Source organism: Centruroides vittatus, unplaced genomic scaffold (genome assembly GCF_030686945.1).
Source record: "Centruroides vittatus isolate TY-2023 unplaced genomic scaffold, ASM3068694v2 contig_364, whole genome shotgun sequence".
Lineage (NCBI taxonomy): Eukaryota > Metazoa > Arthropoda > Arachnida > Scorpiones > Buthidae > Centruroides > Centruroides vittatus.
In genome coordinates this window covers 6,068,300-6,087,229 of record NW_027122188.1, presented here as the reverse complement: position 1 = coordinate 6,087,229, position 18,930 = coordinate 6,068,300, and the positions used below count along the sequence as shown (strand labels likewise).

The following is an 18,930-nucleotide window of genomic DNA, read 5'->3' as shown; positions in this document are numbered from 1 at the left end:
GTGACACTAAGATGCTAGTGGAACGAGTGCTAAACACAGGCTGATGGAACATGCTGCATGCGTACAATTCGGGACTTCCCCTCTCCTCATCACCAATGTTCTCTCTAAGCTGCGTGGCCACGCACTGCTCAAATTGTTGCTGCGCACAAGAATTTATGTCCGTGCAGGCGAGTATGCGCACTGATTTGAATTGTTGATTACTTATTTCTCACTCTGTCTGCGACATGATTATTGCTACGTATATTTCAATTAAATACATTAAATCATTGACAAAAGATAATATTTTGTATGGAAGTATGTTTTAAAATGAATTTTAATCTCTACTTTATAATTAATTATTTTAATTTTTATAGGAAAAAATAAGATTTTATATATATATATATGCTCATAAAAATTTTTTGATCAGAATCTGCTCAGCAAAAAATTTTTTTGCTCAGAAAAGTACATGTTCTGCTCAGCTACAAAAAAAATTAGAGGGAACATTGCTCATCACTCGTTATGCGAAACATCGCTCGTTAAGCAAGGCAAATTTTTACAATTTGTTTTGCTTGTTAAGCGAGGTTACACTACAGTTTGATTTACATTCTAGTATTTCTTTAATACATCATTACATATAATTTTAATATTTCACAGCATAAGTGTTCCTTTGATTCAAAAAGCAAAACAACAAGGATTTTATTTACACATTGCTTGATCTCTTGACAAGAACAATGTCCTTACCAACAAATTTTGAATTGTGAGGGTTATTTCTACATATGTACACATATCACTATTATTTTCACATTAAAATAGAGAAATTGATATGGTTAACAATTATTTTTTTAAAATTTATATGATATAAATGTCTCATTTCAAACATATCAATTATTTTAATAAATAAATAAATTTTCTATCTCCTTGTCATCATTCCATACATTGTTAAAGTTTTTAAATTGATATGAATTCCTAGACACCAACCAAATGTCGAAAATCTATTGGGCTAGATATGGCTAAATACTAAATAAAGTATTTAGCCATATCTAGCCTGAACCCGATAGATTTTCAGCATTTGGTTGGTGTCTAGCTTGTAGCATATTGGGTCTAGCGACGTTGTTTATATGATATGAATTCTTTTTGTGTTTTGATTATTAAAAAGATTACTTGAAGGATCTAAAGCATAGTGTCGTTTACAGACTTATCAAACAGTAGACATTGGAGACGACAGGAATAAACAAAACTTTATTTGGTATACATATTACAATAAACTTTATTTTGTAATATATATACCAAATGAAGTTTTGTTTATTCCTATTGTCTCCAATGTCTATTGTTTGATAAGTCCATAACAAAGCAGCACTACGTTTTAGATCCTTCAATTGATATTAAAACAGAACAAGAAGCTTGAATAACAACAAAAAAATAAATAAAATTACTGTTGTTGTCTTGTTACCTTCAGGACTTTTACATTGTATAAATAGTATTTCTAGCACATTCTCAAACAAGAATGTTAAGATGCATCAGAATAATATTCAAATGCAGACTGAAGATTGAAAACATTAATAATACATTATAAAAATAAAAAGTTAATTTTTAATTAAAAACAATAAAAAGTTACCAATAATCATCAAAAATACAAAAGAACTGATTTTTCAAAACAGTATGAATATTGAGGCACTTCTGGTGGAAACATGCAAAACTAACAAGGATGACTGGAAATATTATATTGAACTTGTGATGAATGAATATTATTTTAGTAGTTTGAAAGCTTGGATTTGGGCAAATACAAACCTGATACTATTATAATTCATCAATGCCTCTAAAATCTGAATAGTTTATGGATTTTAAGTGACTCTAAAGAAGATAAAGAATTTCATACGGAATTTTTAATATGTTTTTCTAATTGGTTTGTTTTCTAATTTTTTATGTAAAGATTTTGTGAATAAAAATTTTATGTTCTTATTTAATAATTTTTAAACAATTTTAATTAAGAAACATTGATCTAACATTAACATGACCAAATATGCATTATATACAGATAAACTAAATAAACTTAAAAGTTATAAAATTCTGAATTGTTACATTTTGAAGATAACAAATCTATAAAATTCATATATGATCACATATCTATTTATTTATCATTAGTATTTTAATGATGTGTTAACATTCGTATAAGTTTAATGATTAACACTAAGATATCTTTAAATATCTCATTCATAAAATATCTGATAAAATATTTAATAATTCATCTATAACTTTTTAAATATAAATTTATAAATACATTTACATTGCTATTGAAAAATTTAAATTTTAAGCAAAAAAATTGTTCTTTAAATTGTCAAAAGTTTTTTAAATATAAAATGAAGTTATGATATTGATATATAATTTATACATAATTACATGATTACATCCAATATACATGATTAAATATCCTGTCATTCTGTCATTAAAGCCTAATTAATTTATAATTAATTAATCTTTAATGACAATATTTAGAGTTTATATTCATTAATAACATTATCTTCTGTTATTTTCATAGAGAAAACTTTTGATAAACTTATAACTTGTCACAACATTTATATATTTTGTTTTGTTTATTAAACTTCTGAAATCTTTAAATGGAAAAAGTTGCATTTTTTTTTCTGTATATCTCTAATTCATTATAAAAATTAAAACTGTTTTACAATTATCTTCATTTAAAATATTTATATTATCAAATACTTCTTTCTTGTCATTTGGTAATTGTAACTACACTAGACTCTTGTTAAACCAGCCATTCCTTGGTCAGAGGGGTGCCAGATTAGTAAGAGTGCTGAATTACTAAGAGTGTACAGGCCTAAAGGCAATGAATGACATGACCTGTCACCTTTCGGTACTGATTCTTTTTGAAAGCAGACAGGCAAATAATACAATGTATTGACACAAAACACTGTACACAGAAATAAAACCTAAGTAAACAGGAAAACGAGATTTGTATAACATAATTAACATTTTCATGTAAATGGAACTACGTAGTCAATCACACTCAGGTTATGCCAGATAACAGAGATACCAAATTATTATTGTTAAACTTGTTCAATAATTGAAAATGTTTCATTAAACTTTCTTAATGCAAATGAAAGATTAAACTTATCATAATTGTAAAGATCAAATTTGCAGCATTAATGTTTCTAACAGCTTGTGAAGTTAAAATCAAGATGGAATATTACAATTAGAGGATTTGATCCCGGGATCCCAACCACTTTTTAGTCCCAAAATTTTTGGGATTAAGTTTTCCTGATCCCAAGATTTTCGGGATTGACATCATTTTAAAAAAGTTGCAAAATAGACTGCATAAAGTGAAACATTCAGTGCCAGTGCTCTTAACAGAATTGCTTGCCTATCATTTTAATATAAAACTTCATGTATTTTGAACTAAAATGATAGACAAGCAGTTCTCTCTGGGTTACCTGGTAATATACTTCATTTTTGTATTTTTGAATTTTCGTGGGTGCCAATCGATTTTCTGGCGCAGTCGAGAGCACTTTTGGTTGACTGTAGAGTTCTAACATGACCCTTCAAAAATTCTAATGGAGGAATATCATCACCCTTAAGTGAGCGCTCCCACCAGCCTCTGGTTGTTGCATCCAATTTAAATTGAATAATGAACATAAATAATATGCTCAAGAACTCATCTATATTAAAATTTAGAGCTTCTAAGAATCGAATACACTCTGTAGTCGATTAAACAAAATTGTAACACGTGTCAGGTGAGTTTATGTTATCTAGCATGGATGTACAGTTCACAGCTCTGTCACACGTGTGTATATATGTGTGACAGAGCATATATGCACAACAGCATATATCAACATATATATATGTGCAACAAATTGAGAAGCGGACTTGGTGATGAGACACTGGATGCGTTGTTATTTCTCAGATCATATTTTTGCAATTCAAATTAGAATGTTCCTATTAGATTAGTTTTCTTTATATTTAAGAAAAGTGTGACTGATTAATATTATTTTAAAATACTTTTTGCTAAGAAACTTAGGCCTACTTTACTACCTACTTACTAGGTTGTTACATGAAAGCCATCTATTTAGTCGATGTTAAGAGAGTTTATCTTAATTTTCAACGTTTATTTGCATAGTTTGTTACATAAAGGTTTTTCAATTTATGTAAGTTTAAAGAAATCTCACTGATGCTTGAAAAAGAATAACTTTAACATGAAGACTGAGTGATTTTAACTCTGGTTAGTCTGACTCTAAGTCTGATTAGTTTATACCGTAAAATACATTGATTTTTGTCTAAATTTTAATTACGTTGATTTTTGTCTAAATTTTGATTTGCTGATTAAAGAGCTGATTTCTGTAAGATTTTCTTATTTTTTATTAAACCTCAATACCAAAATAATCCTGGGATTGACTAAGTGTAATCCCGAAATCCCGGGATTAGAAATAAGGGCCGGGATCGAATTCCCTAATTACAATGAATTTGATGAAGATCTATTGTATATCAAGTATGTATTAAAAATATAAAACCATTAAAAAGTTCATTCAGACAAAATAATATTAAACCTTTGAATGATATTGATTTCACTATTCTTTTAGTAACACATAAATTTATATTAAAATTAAGTAAACTTTTTCTGAAGTTTAGTTAGAATACGATTTGTGCATTTCCAATTAGTAATTGACCTATTTCAGATCAGTGTCAGAATTGCCAAATATTATTCAGCCGATAATCAGATATCTAATTTTAGTTTTTTTTAGAGTGATATCCAATATTTCTGATATTATGGGGATGGCTATATTTACACCTTATATAATAGTTCATTTTGCTGATGTTTTAAGTTTTTAATTTCTCAAATACATTGTTAATTAGGTTTCCTCAATACTTTCTTTAGCAAAGGAAATGAGTGCCAAACAATCTGGCTCACCTGCAGACATAATGTGGAATATATTTTAGGGATGAGAGAGTTTTGATTATCAGTCAAATGTTTCAGTTTGTACAAAAAAAAGTGAAATCAAGATTCAAAAAACCAAAAAAGAAAATGTATTTTTGTTTTTAAATTGCCTTCAACAATATTTAATTGCTGGAATTTCTTATCAAGATCGAAATAAAATTTTCACTCATTCCTCCCATACAAAAATCTGCATATTAATGAATTGCATTTAAAAATTTTTCTAAATTGTCTTGATAAAATGCCTGTTGCATTCAATTTCAATTATTTTGTATTTTAATTTTATTAATTAATCACAGTATTATATCAACTATATACAGTATTTTCACGTAAATATGCAATCCTATGATGATGATAGGTGCTCATTTAATTTAAAACATTATGTTGTTGTTATCAGATTTGTGTTGCATGGCAAATTAAAAAGTTAAATATAATAAATAAATCTTTAGATTCCCAAGATGTTTATTGAATATGTATCAGATTGGACAATTTTGAAATTGGTCAATCACTATTTCCAATTGTCTTTTTATATTTTTGAATTAAAACACGAGAAAGCACTCTTCTCTAAAATTTATATAATCTGAAGATTTTACTTATTCTAAGTTTGGTTCAGCTATAAAGGACATATTAAAATAGTTCAGTTCAGATTTTAAAGTAAATTTTTTTGAACAAAATTTAGTATAAAACCTGAAGATTGTCTAAGGTAATAGGTTGAAATGTTTGTTAAATAAAGAATTTTATCTCAGAGAACTTCAGATGATGTCATAAATTGTTTACTTATTGTTTCAAATTTTTTAATTAAACACTTTTATTTGAAAAAATTTTAGACCTATAAAATCTCATTGCCATCCATCCATCCATCTTTCCTTAATCTCAAGAACAGAGTTAGATAAATGAAAGACTAGCCCAGATATGGAAACCATAGGAGCATGAGGCCCCGATTAACTATATATGAACTTCCAATGCTAACTGAAAGTCATGTTATTTCAATTCAAAAACTTTCCCCTGTATGGTGTTAGATAGATGACCAGCCAACTATATTGTTAAAGGAAAAGTATGATGTACAGAGGCAAGCCACTACTAATTTGAGGCAGGAGTGCACATGTTTTAAACAAAATACATTAAAAATATGATTAAAAATTGCAGTCTGGCATTGTAACAATATCACAATAAATAATTGCTTGTTACATTTTGTATTTTTGTCTGTGAATTCTATAAATGAATAAATTATATTATATTTTATACACATAATGATTTGTAGTTGCATATATAATAATAGTTAAAATACAGGTGTCTGTGAAACATTTTAAAAATTTATTTTTTATAAACTACACAACAGATATTATAATCTTTAACATTGAAATAAAAGTAAACACTCCAAGTTTTTTTTACATGAGTTACAAATGTTCAATGTGTGCATCTTTTCTGATGTGGCAGATATCTAGCCAATAATCCATTTCCTGTCATATAAATGTCAGTTCAGTCCCTTGCAGAGAATTCACCATAATGTTGGTTGCAAGATACTAACTTCTAAACTTGAATCCGTAGTGGACTTGCAAGGGCTACAATTCATAGGCTTGTTAAATATGATCCATGCTTTGTTCACTTGGCTCTGGATATCCAGGACAAAGATTGGTAAACAGGCAGCCTTCACTCCTGGAATTTTGCATACCATTTCAAGATAGTGTTGTACACAGGTCATACACAGTATACAGGATAGAGTCGTTATGGAATTCTGCTCAAAACTGTCACTGTAAAGTCACAACAGACAAAGTTCTTGCATATTCCAACACACAAAATGACTTTTTGGATTTGTTACTATTGCCTTCTAGCAACAAATGACAGTAACTATGCATGCATACTATCACTGAAAAAAACTTGGAGAGTTTACCCTTATTTCAATGACAAAAAATCTGTAGTGTAGTGCATTTCAATGACAAAGTATCTGTTGTGTAGTTTACAAATATTAAATTTTAAAACGTTTCATAGATGTATGAATACTATGTATGCTAAAATAAGCCAATAATCATAATCAAAGTTACAAAACTGTTTATTATATATTTACCATAAGCATATTTAGTTTCAAGGAAAGGTCCTTCTCTTCCCCAAGGTAGCTCATCATCATTGCATCTATTTGGCATTCCATTGTAACCAATACCAACAATTTTCTTTTCTGGATTAACTATACATGCACCCACCTAAGGAGAATTTGATGTAAAATAATTTAAGTAACTTAATGAAGTAGCATAATTTTAAAATACAGTATATTTATCAAAACAAAAAATAAGAGTTATGAGGCATTTACAATTTACTTAATAGTTAAAGTATAATTTCAATAATAATTTATCTTTACAATCAATATTTATTAATAACAAATGATATTAACATGCAAACAAAATTTTTCATTGTAGTTATTAAAATTATTACAATTATTCAAGAAACTATTCAAATAAGTACAGCCAAATCTATCAATTTGACTTTAGTAAAAATCTATGATGATAAATAATTATTAAATAAATAATTATTTATTTGAAAATTTATTTATAATTATTTATTTATTTGTATATATTTATATATATTATATAATTATTTCTTTATTTGAATAAATAATTATGTATTTATTCAAGTATGTTCTATTTTGGAATACTCAAGTGATGAAGATCTATGAAATTAAGTTGAAAATATTTTTGTTTCATTAAACATTTTGCTGGAGTTGCTTTCTAAGGTAAAAATGTATTTTTTGGCATTCCCTCCAGTTTCTGTATTTTGTTATTTTAGATATTTGTGACAGATTAAATTGATGGAAACAAAGAATTAATAACAAGGTAAAAGAGTTAAAAAAAATATATATATATATATATAAAGGAATCAAACAAATCCACTTGAAATTTATTCAAACATTGAATTTTGGAATATTTTTTAAAATGCAGATTTATGTATATTTAATACAAATTACAAATTCTAGTATTGTAATAAATGAGGTTTGCTTCTAAAATATGATCAGCAATATTATTATAATTAATAAAGAAATGTGAAATAATTATATATATATATATATATTTATTTATTTAACATATATTACTTTTTACATAGAAACATTTTTATAAAGTATCAATTGTAACAAACATTAAACTGCCCTAAACTTTGAGCTGCTCTTGGGGAAATTCATGAAATTCTTTATGAATTTTCTATGCATGTTTTTTTCCTATTTATCAAATTTATGTCATAACCTCTATTGTTTGATGTGCCTTAATTAAGTCTATCACAACTGTTTTCTCTTCTGAAATATTTTTCACTGACTTTATTATACATAGATTTATGTTTTCTGTCATTTTCTCTGATGTCATCATAAAAACACCAATTGATTAAAAATTTTAAAGTAGCAAAAAAGAAGAACTTTAAATGTAACAGCATCTACTAAATTGTGGCTGTTACTTATTTGTGAAATTAAACAAGTAACAAGTTAAGCAGTACATTAGTGAAATCATGATTTTAAGGGTGCATTTACTTCTGAGCTAATTTTACTGTCAGCACACTCAGCCTGTATACTTTCACCCGAGCACCACGCTCATTGGCGTTTACTTTAGAGCTATGTGACGTCATGTTTAGTGAAATTGGTAAGTTGGGAGTGCCAGCTAGTTTGTTGTCGAGCTTTGTGCTAATTCAATATGGCTGCTCCCATTAAAAAATTACTTTCTGTACAAAGTAATGAAAATGAAATTTGTTTTGGAAAAATAAATGGCAGAAAGTATTTTTATTGGTAAATTTCAATTACTTGTTGTGTAAAATGTTTACAATGATCTTTTTTCATTGTAAGGTTCAATAGCTTTAGATGACTTTTTTCATAAACAGAGAGTTAATGTGAGAAAATTAAGTTTGATTCATTGTTTATAATTAAAAGTGAAGTTTTCCTTACATGCATTTGGAATCTTCAGAAGTGTTATGTTCAGAGCATTAAATAAATCGTAAAGAAATGAACAGCATTAATAATAATCCAAAATTACATAAGTTTGTATACTTGAATGAATTTTCACTTACATATGGGAATGACTTCTCAAGAAATTGTATCATTTGAATACCATTTTCTCATTACAAACTAAACTTATATGATGACAGAGTAATACTTATTTCTATTGAAATAAGCTGCTGCTTCTTCAGTTGATGTCTAAATAGCCATATGCTTTTCATCAATAGAGCCTCTAATTCCAGGAAAATCAGATTGGTTACAAAAAATTCCATTATTCTTACATCATCCTGCTCTGTAATGGCCAAGAGATTATTTTTTCATTTTCATTTAACATTGTAAGAGAAAATTAACAACCTTATTTAAAACATTCCACGCAGTCCATCTAGACATATTAAAATGACCACCAATACCCTTAGAGAAAAGAAAAAAAGAAAAAAAGAAAAAAAATGTTTTGTATTTAATATCAATTATTTGTTGATTTTAAACTCAGTTTAGTTACACCATAAAAGAATGTCACATCCATTCACTGGGTAAAACAATTACATTAAATATGTATTATATGTATATGTTATAGTAAAAATGCATTTTAACTAGTTGAAACTAGTTTTTACTGGATGTCATTGTTAAAACCCGTTTTGTCTAGTTAAAACTAGAATTTACTGCTGTACATGTTTTGATTTTAGATAAAACTAGTTTTAACTTTTAACATTAGTTAAAACTAATTTTAGCTACATAAATATGTTTGGGGAAAATAAATAAAGTGATGATTGGGATTAAAACATTTGTATTATTTAATACCATATTTATTGAAAATATTGGTCACACATCTGTGTTATTAACATTAATTAACCCTTTGTCCCTGAAGGCACCGATCGATCGGTACCCTGGCTCTTTAAGCAAAACTTCGAGGGTACCGATTCATCGTTACTTTGGTAAATATCGATTTTTGTAAAATTTATTAACAACAGATATAATCTCGTTCGATATGAAGTGAATAAAGTATAATAATTCATTATATTAGTTGATAGCAGCATAAAATTTTGATTTCAAACAAATGTTTGATATAATGTGCAATAATTTCACAATGAATAAACATACATGCATAAGTGTTATATCGAATTGTACAAAACAATATTCTACGTCTTTCTGGCTCAGTGCCAGCAAACAACTATGTAACTAGACAATGTTAATTTTCACAAAATGTTACAAATTATCAAGTTTGTGTGTCAGTTCTGATATATATTATTTTTTTTCTTATAAATTTTTCTAATAAAATGTATTGAAAAATATTGTACACTGCTGGACATCCAAAATGAACTACCCTGAAGGACCAGAGATATCACAGCCAAATTTATTTGGGAGATAACACATTGTACAAAGATCAAATGATTGAAAATACAGTCTCTTGTGAAGTGAGGAGGATGATGGGATCAGTATGGAGTGTTGCCGCCATTGCTTGCTATAACCTCTGCTAGACGCCTCAGCATTGAGTCAAAGAGGCTTTGGATATGTTGTTGGGGTATAGCATTCCATGCTGCTTCCACATATTGCCAAAGTTGATCTGGTGTAGCAGTGGGTGGTGTATCCTGGGCCAGTCATTCTGCAATCATCGATCAGACGTTTTCTACAGGCGAGAGATCGGAAAAACAAGAAGGCCAATGCAGCAATGCAATCTGATGGGCAAAGAAGAAGTCTTGAGCAATGCATGCCACGTGTGGTCACGCATTATCCTGTTGGAATGTGGCTGTTGGCAAGCTCTGAAGGTAAGGGAGGACAAGCTCCAACACTTCAGAAATATACGGCGTGGTACTGGCAATGCATACTAGGGGGGTGCAGAGGTGGAATCCAATACCATCCCAAACCATAATACAGGGTCCAGGACCAGCATGGCAATGCATATGGCAACAGTTCAGCAGTCTCTCACCATGGTGTCTCCAGACTAATCTGACCATCGTGGTGTTGCAGGCAGAAGTGGGATTCATCAGTAAAAACAATGTCATTCCATTCAGTTGTCCATGTCTGTCATTCATCGCACCATTGCTGGCACAAATGCCTGTGGTTTTGACTCAACAGTACACGCAGCAATGGACGCCTTGTGGACATTCCACTCTGCTGCAAACAACATTGAATGGTACACACGGACACCGATTATTGCACAACAGACCAAATTTGTTGTGATATGGTTCGTGACGTGGCACAGCAATCCATCATTGCCATGCACACAATATGCCTGTCATCACATGCAGTGGTGCAACGAGGTGGGTGCAATAAGTCCCATAGGTCCCATCGGTCCCTCATTCCCTCCTGCATCCAGCGGTTACAGATCTGCATCACAGTTGCTTGCTTACGTCTGATACAATCACTGATTTCTCTGAAGGATAATCCGCAATCCCTATAGGCAACTATTCTTCCTCGGTCGAACTCAGAAACGTGCTCAAAAGACACTCATTTTCTTCTGCATGGCATACTGAAGCTGCTTACGCCAAAAAAACACATGAAAGAATAATTCCAGTATTTCAAAACGGCCTTCTATTCTCCCTTTATATAGCGCTTGCAGGTGGTGCAACAGGTGCCTATGATGTGCGTCTGCACTGAAATGCTAATCACTTGCACATCTCATCGCCGCAAACACATGGTGCAAATTTTACTTGATTTGGATGCTTCCTTCAGGGTGTTGCATTTTGGATGGCCAGCAGTGTATTTAAAACTAAAGATATTAATAAATGTAAGTGATTTTTTTCATATAGATATAATGATAATTTGATTGTTGGTGAACTTTTAAAATAATATTGCCTGACTGACCTATATTGCCTTAGGAGGGATCGCAAAATAAACATAAACAAGATGTCGGGGGGAAAGGGTTAAAGCGATACGAAATTCATCATACACTATAGGAACGCGTTAGCTGAATGACCTTGGTCGAAACAGTTTTTACAAAGCCATTTTGTTAAAACCCGTTTTGTCTAGTTAAAACTAGTTTTAACTCAAATTCATTTTTGACTAGCAGTAAATTCTAGTTATAACAATGACATCCAGTAAAAACTAGTTTTAACTAAAAACAGGCTTTTACTGTAACATATATATAATCTGCTATTCTCTTATATACTACATCTAATTTCATTGTGGCTACACGCCATGCTTCAGATGTATTTTTATATGTAATTATATCGTTTTATATTTTATATTTTCTTATTTCCGTTATTTCCTTTATTCCCAACCTATTTGTCCATTCTTCCTGGAATGTACCTATTGTTCTTACCCTTTCTTTGTTATTTCGATGACTGACTCACCCCTGAGAACAAAAGAGGGAGTGTAGCCCTGAGGGAATACAGAGGAACACGTGTGTCATTCTGGAGCGAGAACTCAAGTTGGAAGGAGCGATAGTGGTGTTTCCCGAGTGCGCCAAGTGCCAGAAAGATAGGGACGAGGACGATTTGAGTTTTTCTAGAGAGTGAAAGAGAAAGTGAAAGCGTTCGCCGATCCCCGTTTTCACCGTTATATTTCGGCCGGTAGCTTTGTCATCATCGTCTAGTCGTGGGTACCCTCTTTCCTGTCCATTCTTAATATTCTCTCACTTCTATTTCTTTATTTTGTATAATAGTTTTAATTTTATAATTTAAGTAATATTGTCAGGGATTTTTATTGTACACTAGGATTAAGGTTTATATTTTAAGAGATATTGTCGGGAAAATTTCTGTACCAGATTCGGTATTCTCTCTCATGTATTGTCGGTGGGAGAAGGTGTTGTTGGTATCCCCTGTATCCTGTTTATTTACGAGCGTAGAAATAAAACTCATTGTGTTTTGTTCCTCTCAATTTCGTTTCTTTGTCTTTATACTGCTCGTTAACATCACATCATATATTACTTTGTATAAACAAACCTGAATAATTCTTGATTTGCCAATGTCCATAGGCAGCATAAAAGCTGCTTTTGAGGAGACAGGTCGTCTTCCAAAGTAATTTTTCTGTGTCTATAATGAGGCTTATTTTTTAAAGGAGACTTTCAAAACATTCTCTTTAAGTCTAAGATTGTTTAAAATCAGTTGGCTTATAAAAAAGTAGAGTCTCTTCAATAAAAGTTTCTCTTTTTTATTTGACCTTACTTTTCTTTTTTTTTCTTTCATTTTTTCTACAATTATATCCACAATAAGATCATCCTCACCCAATTGGAATCAAGTAATTCTAGCTGTAACATAACATTTAAAATAGCAGCTTTGACAATATTATTTGCAGGAAACCGCCATATTTCTTGTTAGCGTTCGCGTTTACTTTGGAACTGGACATGTAAACACACATGCTAATGACATCACTTCCGGTGTTCAGAAGTAGCACTGTTAGCTCAGAAGTAAACGCACCCTAAGTCTTAGGTCTCACACTAGTCAGTCCTCATTTCTGTAATCAGACCTTAACCTGTAGTACCTCATTATTAACCTCCCTTTTGGCATAGGCAAGTCCTTATGGTGATATAATGGGTGTCTCATTTTTCACCTTCCAGTGTCAAAAGCCAAAATATGAGATAGAAAAAAAAATTTTTGCTCAGCATTTCTCATACATACAGAAAAAATGGTGTTAAAATCTAATGGAATATTCATCTGTAGATCTTGTCATGTATTTCTCTTTGTAAAATACTGATCTTAACAAATGCTGTTACAAAAGTTTTGAAAATGTCTCATATTTACTCACATTGACCCTAATTCTTTAATGAATGTTATTTCAAGACTATATATTAATATAATCTCTTAATGTTTTTGTTTGATGAGCAATTTAGTGAGTTCATTCCTTTTAATTTTAGTTTAAATCCTATTTTTTATTTTATTTTATTAAATATTGAAGACTATAAATCTTCTATTAAAGAATGTATCCTAATTGATCTGATGTTCCAGATTTGTATGTTTTTTCTTAAAGAAAGAAAACACAAATTGAAATTTAACTGTAAATAATTGTACCTTCTCTTGAATACAAACATACACAATAATTAATCAGTAAACAAACTTTTTCTTTTCTTTATACTGTTTTGATCAATAAATGCTTTAATACAAGTAATAATAATAAATAAATTTTATTTATTATTACTTGTATTAAAGGAACTTATTTTAAAATTGCATAAAATAAGACCATAGAACTTATGAATACCTAGTAATCTACAACAGATGAATTAGATAAAATAAAAATTTGATTCTTTCATTTGTGCTTGATGTGGTAATTATTCAGAAATACTTTGAATTTGAAAATGTTCAAATTAAAATATGTATTATGCATTTATTGATCAAAACTGTATAAAGAAAAGAAAAAGTTTGTTTATTGATTAATTATTGTGCATGTTTCTATTCAGGTATTCAAGAGAAAGTACAATTATTATTAAACAATATATAGTACATTATTTTAATTTCTATGCAAATACAGGTACTCCTCACTTTATGACCTATCTGCTTAATGACCACTCGTACTTACGACCAATTGAGCTTCGACCTGCAATTCAGGGAATCCCCATTCTCAGCTTGAGTGTCGATCAGTGGCGAATGGTGTCATGTGCACTAAACGTACTATAATTGTCTCTTAGTACTATAATAGGCTAATAGCGTACTATAATAGTCTTTTTATGAATAAATTTGAAGTTTGTTGCATAATTTGTATAATTTTACAACGATCCTATATTCCCGGCACAAACTCCTCACTTATCGACCAACTCGCTTAACGACATAATCGTCGGAATGGAACTCGGTCGTAAAGTGAGGAGTACCTGTAAATAAATAAATAAATAAATTTTATTTATTTGCATGGAAATTAAAATAATGATGTACTATATATTCATGCAAAAACAAATAACAATAAAATTTATAAAATTGACTGGTAATTTTATAAATAAAGACACAAATGCAATGAGTGATATTTTTCTATAGGTACAAGTATGTTTTTTCCTGTGTATGAAACTTTCAGTTGACTTTTTATACAAATTTTTTCAAACAACATACATAAATTTTCACTGTAAATATCATTACTATTATCTTATTTATGTTAATTATAAAACGAAAACCAACATTTTTTATTTATCTGAATAAATAAACCAAAAAATTGTTATGTTAATGATACATTATAAAGTGTTCATAAAATGTATCCTTTGCATTTTAAAATATTTCTACAGAATAATTTGTCTTAATTTCTGCAAACCTTTGAGTGACACATTTAGTAGACATGCATTTTAGAATACATTCAATATATAAATTATGAATGCATTGCATTAACTCATCTCTTATTTGAATATTTGATTATTACAATTATTCAAGAAACTATTCCAAAGAAGGATTTCTTTTGATTTCTTATTTGAATAACAAGCAATAATGGAAATTCATTTAAAACAGTAAAGCAATTTTTATCTTACTCTATATATAAAATAGTCTTCTTTAATGTTATATTATAAATAATGAACAATCTTTTATTATGTAAAATCTAAGACTTTTGATTTTAATTTTTGTCAAAATCAAAGTTAATTCTAAAATCATTCACAAGATCTCGTTATTTTTAGTTTTCCAGACTTACGACTTTAGTTTGATAGAGGATTTATTCTATTTCTATATCTTTCTGTATTCCTGCTTGCACAGATATTATTAAGTTATATAGAAAATTTTTTGTAAATCTTCAAATTAAAGAAACATTGAAACATGATATTTCAACATTTAATTACTAATATTTATGGTATATAAAAGTATTTAAAATTTCAATATCTTTTTCAGTGAAGTAATCGAGTTAAAAATATCTATTCTTTATTCTTTAAGTATACAAGTCCAAAGACTATCAGTTATTCCCCCAGTAACAAAGTGCTCATAAAATCCTAAAATAAAAATAACACCCTAATAAAATCTTATGTATTATATGAAATGACTATTTTAAATAGAAATGTCTCTAATACCCTGAATACACTAATGCCAACAACTGATGTTATTTATATAATAATAGTGGTTAAGATGAGCAATGTCTTCAACTTCCATTGAGATGATTCAAGTTTAACTATCCTCAAACTCCATTACTGTAAGGGGATTCCAACATCACTGTGATGCTAAATCCATCATGTAGTGTCGTATTTTTAATAAAAGATTTTAAAATTTGAATACTGTTTTTACATTGTTTTGTCGTCATTTATTCATTTTATTCTCCATTGCAATAAATTTAATTTTTCCTTACCTTCATTGAAAAATATGTATAGCAGCGTTTATTTGTCTTAAAACAAAATAAAAAAAATTAACAATAATATTATGTACTATATTATGACTATTCCTATAGTTCCTTAGTTAACAGTGCCATATCAGACTGTGCATTTTTAACTTCTGTTAGATTCCAGATGTTTGTTATTTTCTGGAATAACTTCTATCATCATAACCATAATGAATGACAAAACTCCTTAACAGTTATTGTCATTATATTCTTAACTATTACTAATGTCGGAACCGATGGTAGGCAAATTCATTTCCTACCGCTTAACTGGCAACAGATCCATTAGATCCATCGCAGGGGTCATAGGATGGGTTTTAATGAGTTTAAATTTTGCACAGGAGGTTCGTAAGATACTCCTGTAAGTTGTTTTTCCTGACACCAGGTATGGAAGGAAATCGTGCCCTACCACGCGTTAAATAAAACAATAACTCTTTTGAGTGAGAGGGTACATGGATAAGTCCGAGTCGTAACTGGTATGTAGTCCAAACTTAGCAAATAAATGGAATCAATAAGTAAACATAACAATTAGCATTTAATAGATAAAAGAAATATACTATATACATGGCTCCAATTCGAATACAAGTTAGCATAATTGAATGAACTCTAAGGACATCTCTAATCTTAGATATATTATTATTCTGAGCATATATAGCTAATCCATAATGAGAAAGTAACTTTATAATTATTTGTAAAAATTCTAAAAATAAAGATTATTCTCAGATTAAAAGAACGAGTAAGAAACTACTCTTTTTAAACAATTTTGAGTGATTTATGTTAGCGAACAGATGATTAACTAAAAAGAAATACTATACTTCAACCTTATAAAAATTCCTTATATATATAACTTTTATGAACGATATAAACCAATTTTAAAGAAATTCTCTATATGTGCAGTGGCCAAGCAAGAAAATAAGTTGTCTAATATGGTTAATGTTATAAACAACAGAAAACAAAACATGATCAGGGACCAGCTAGACATCACAGGATTAGTTTATGAACTATCATGCATGTGTTCACAAGCGAAAGCATACGTCGGAGAAATGGGAAGAAAACTCGGGATACTCCTAAAGGAAAATGAGGCAGTGATTTGCCTAAAACAACAGGAGTCACCTTGGTATCAACATTGCAGTAATTGTCATTGTAATATTGATAGAAATAATGTAAAAATATTGTATAAAGAAGAAAACTGGTTTAAAAGAAGAGTTATAGAACATTTTTGTATTATAGAACATGCAAATTTGATAAACCAAAATGTCGGTATGAATGTCAATGCATGCTGGGAACGAATAACCAGTATAAAGTGAGCTAGTTGTTTGATGTTGGAATATCAACTGATGAGCCTACAATAGTGAAATGCATTTGGATGTTTTTAAACCTCATAAACAATGAGAATTGGTTATGGTTGAAGTATAGTATTTCTTTTTAGTTAATCATCTGTTCGCTAACATAAATCACTCGAAATTGGTTAAAAAATAGTAGTTTCTTACTCGTTCTTTTAATCTGAGAATAATCTTTATTTTTAGAATTTTTACAAATAATTTTAAAATATTACCAATCCCATTGTTTTAACTTTTTATTGAGAAAGTAACTATTTCTATCCTATCCTCGAGAGAGAGAGTTTACAAGTATATTATAAATCGTACTACCTTATAAATCGTACAATGTAAGTTGGTCAGTAGTCTTCATCTGGTCAGCTATAAAGTGTTGATAGGTGGGAAATGGCAGAAAAATCGCCCCTCTTATCCCCTTCTCTAGCCAATCGCATCACAGGGAACCGCAGTTTCTATAGGATGTGCCACAAGTGCCAAGAGGGTAAACAGACATATGGCTGTCCGAATTACAGATAAGGCTGTGTGAGAAAGGAAGTTAGTTTTCCCTTTTCTCCAGAAACAATGAATGTAACTTCCTTTTTTGTAAACAATATTTAAAGAAATAATATATTTTCTTACATTAATTAACCTAATAAGTCCAGATTCTCACATTAAATTCTTATTTCAATTTATGCAATATATTTTAAATATATTTCTGAAATTTATACAAAACCTGAGAATTTGGATCTTTACTTCTCATAGCAGAAAGAAAGGCAATTGACATAAAATAATCTGACCATTGAAGGTAATCATCTCTTTTCTTCACCAACTTATTTTTCATATTTCTACAAAAACAAATAAATTTTGATTAGTATTTTGTTTAACAATTGCTGATTTAGTAAATACATAGCATAGTATCACATAATAAACCAATCCTGAATTATGTATTAACAACAAAATGATAATGCCAGATAGATCAAGTCATAACTTGACTAATTAACTATATAGATATTAAGTAAGATTAAGTTGCCATCATGACTTTAATAATTATAAGTTAATTAATTAGTTTAAGTCATTAGTTTAAGTCATTTTGAAAGTAATTTACAACAATAATTTTCAGTGGTGAATGTGTGGTATGGGTCAAAGATCAGCTGCTTGGCCCATTTATTATTAAAGGCTGGATTTTATTCCATTTTTGAGGCCCATGTTATTGGTCAATTTGATTTTTATTTTTACAATTTTTATGAGAAATTGATGCCTTTGTTAAAAGATGTGCTGATAGTGACACAACAATGCTACTGTTTTCAACATGTTGGTGCTCATCTCATTTTTCTTGTGCAATTGTAGATCATTTAAATGATATATTCAATGGACAATGGCTTGGCTATGGTATCCCAAATGTCAATAAGGGATAGCCCCGATCAGTTGATGGTTAAATTTACATTAGGTTGATGTTCTTGAGAGCATTCCATTTTAAAATGTTAAAAACAGAAATTCTACCATTCTAGACATTTACACATGAG

At 29.5% G+C, this 18,930-nt stretch overlaps 1 protein-coding gene across 2 annotated transcripts in view; it reads right to left on the bottom strand.

Annotated features, from left to right (window-relative positions):
• LOC136975163 (deoxycytidylate deaminase) overlaps positions 1–18,930 on the bottom strand; it is a 64,034-nt gene that overhangs the window by 31,637 nt on the left and 13,467 nt on the right. For both annotated transcript variants that reach the window (XM_067270203.1, XM_067270204.1), the window contains 2 exons: positions 18,141–18,252; positions 6,987–7,119 (listed from right to left, as the gene is read on the bottom strand). In XM_067270203.1, coding sequence (XP_067126304.1) covers positions 6,987–7,119; positions 18,141–18,252 — 245 coding nt within the window. The remainder of the gene's footprint in view (positions 1–6,986; positions 7,120–18,140; positions 18,253–18,930) is intronic.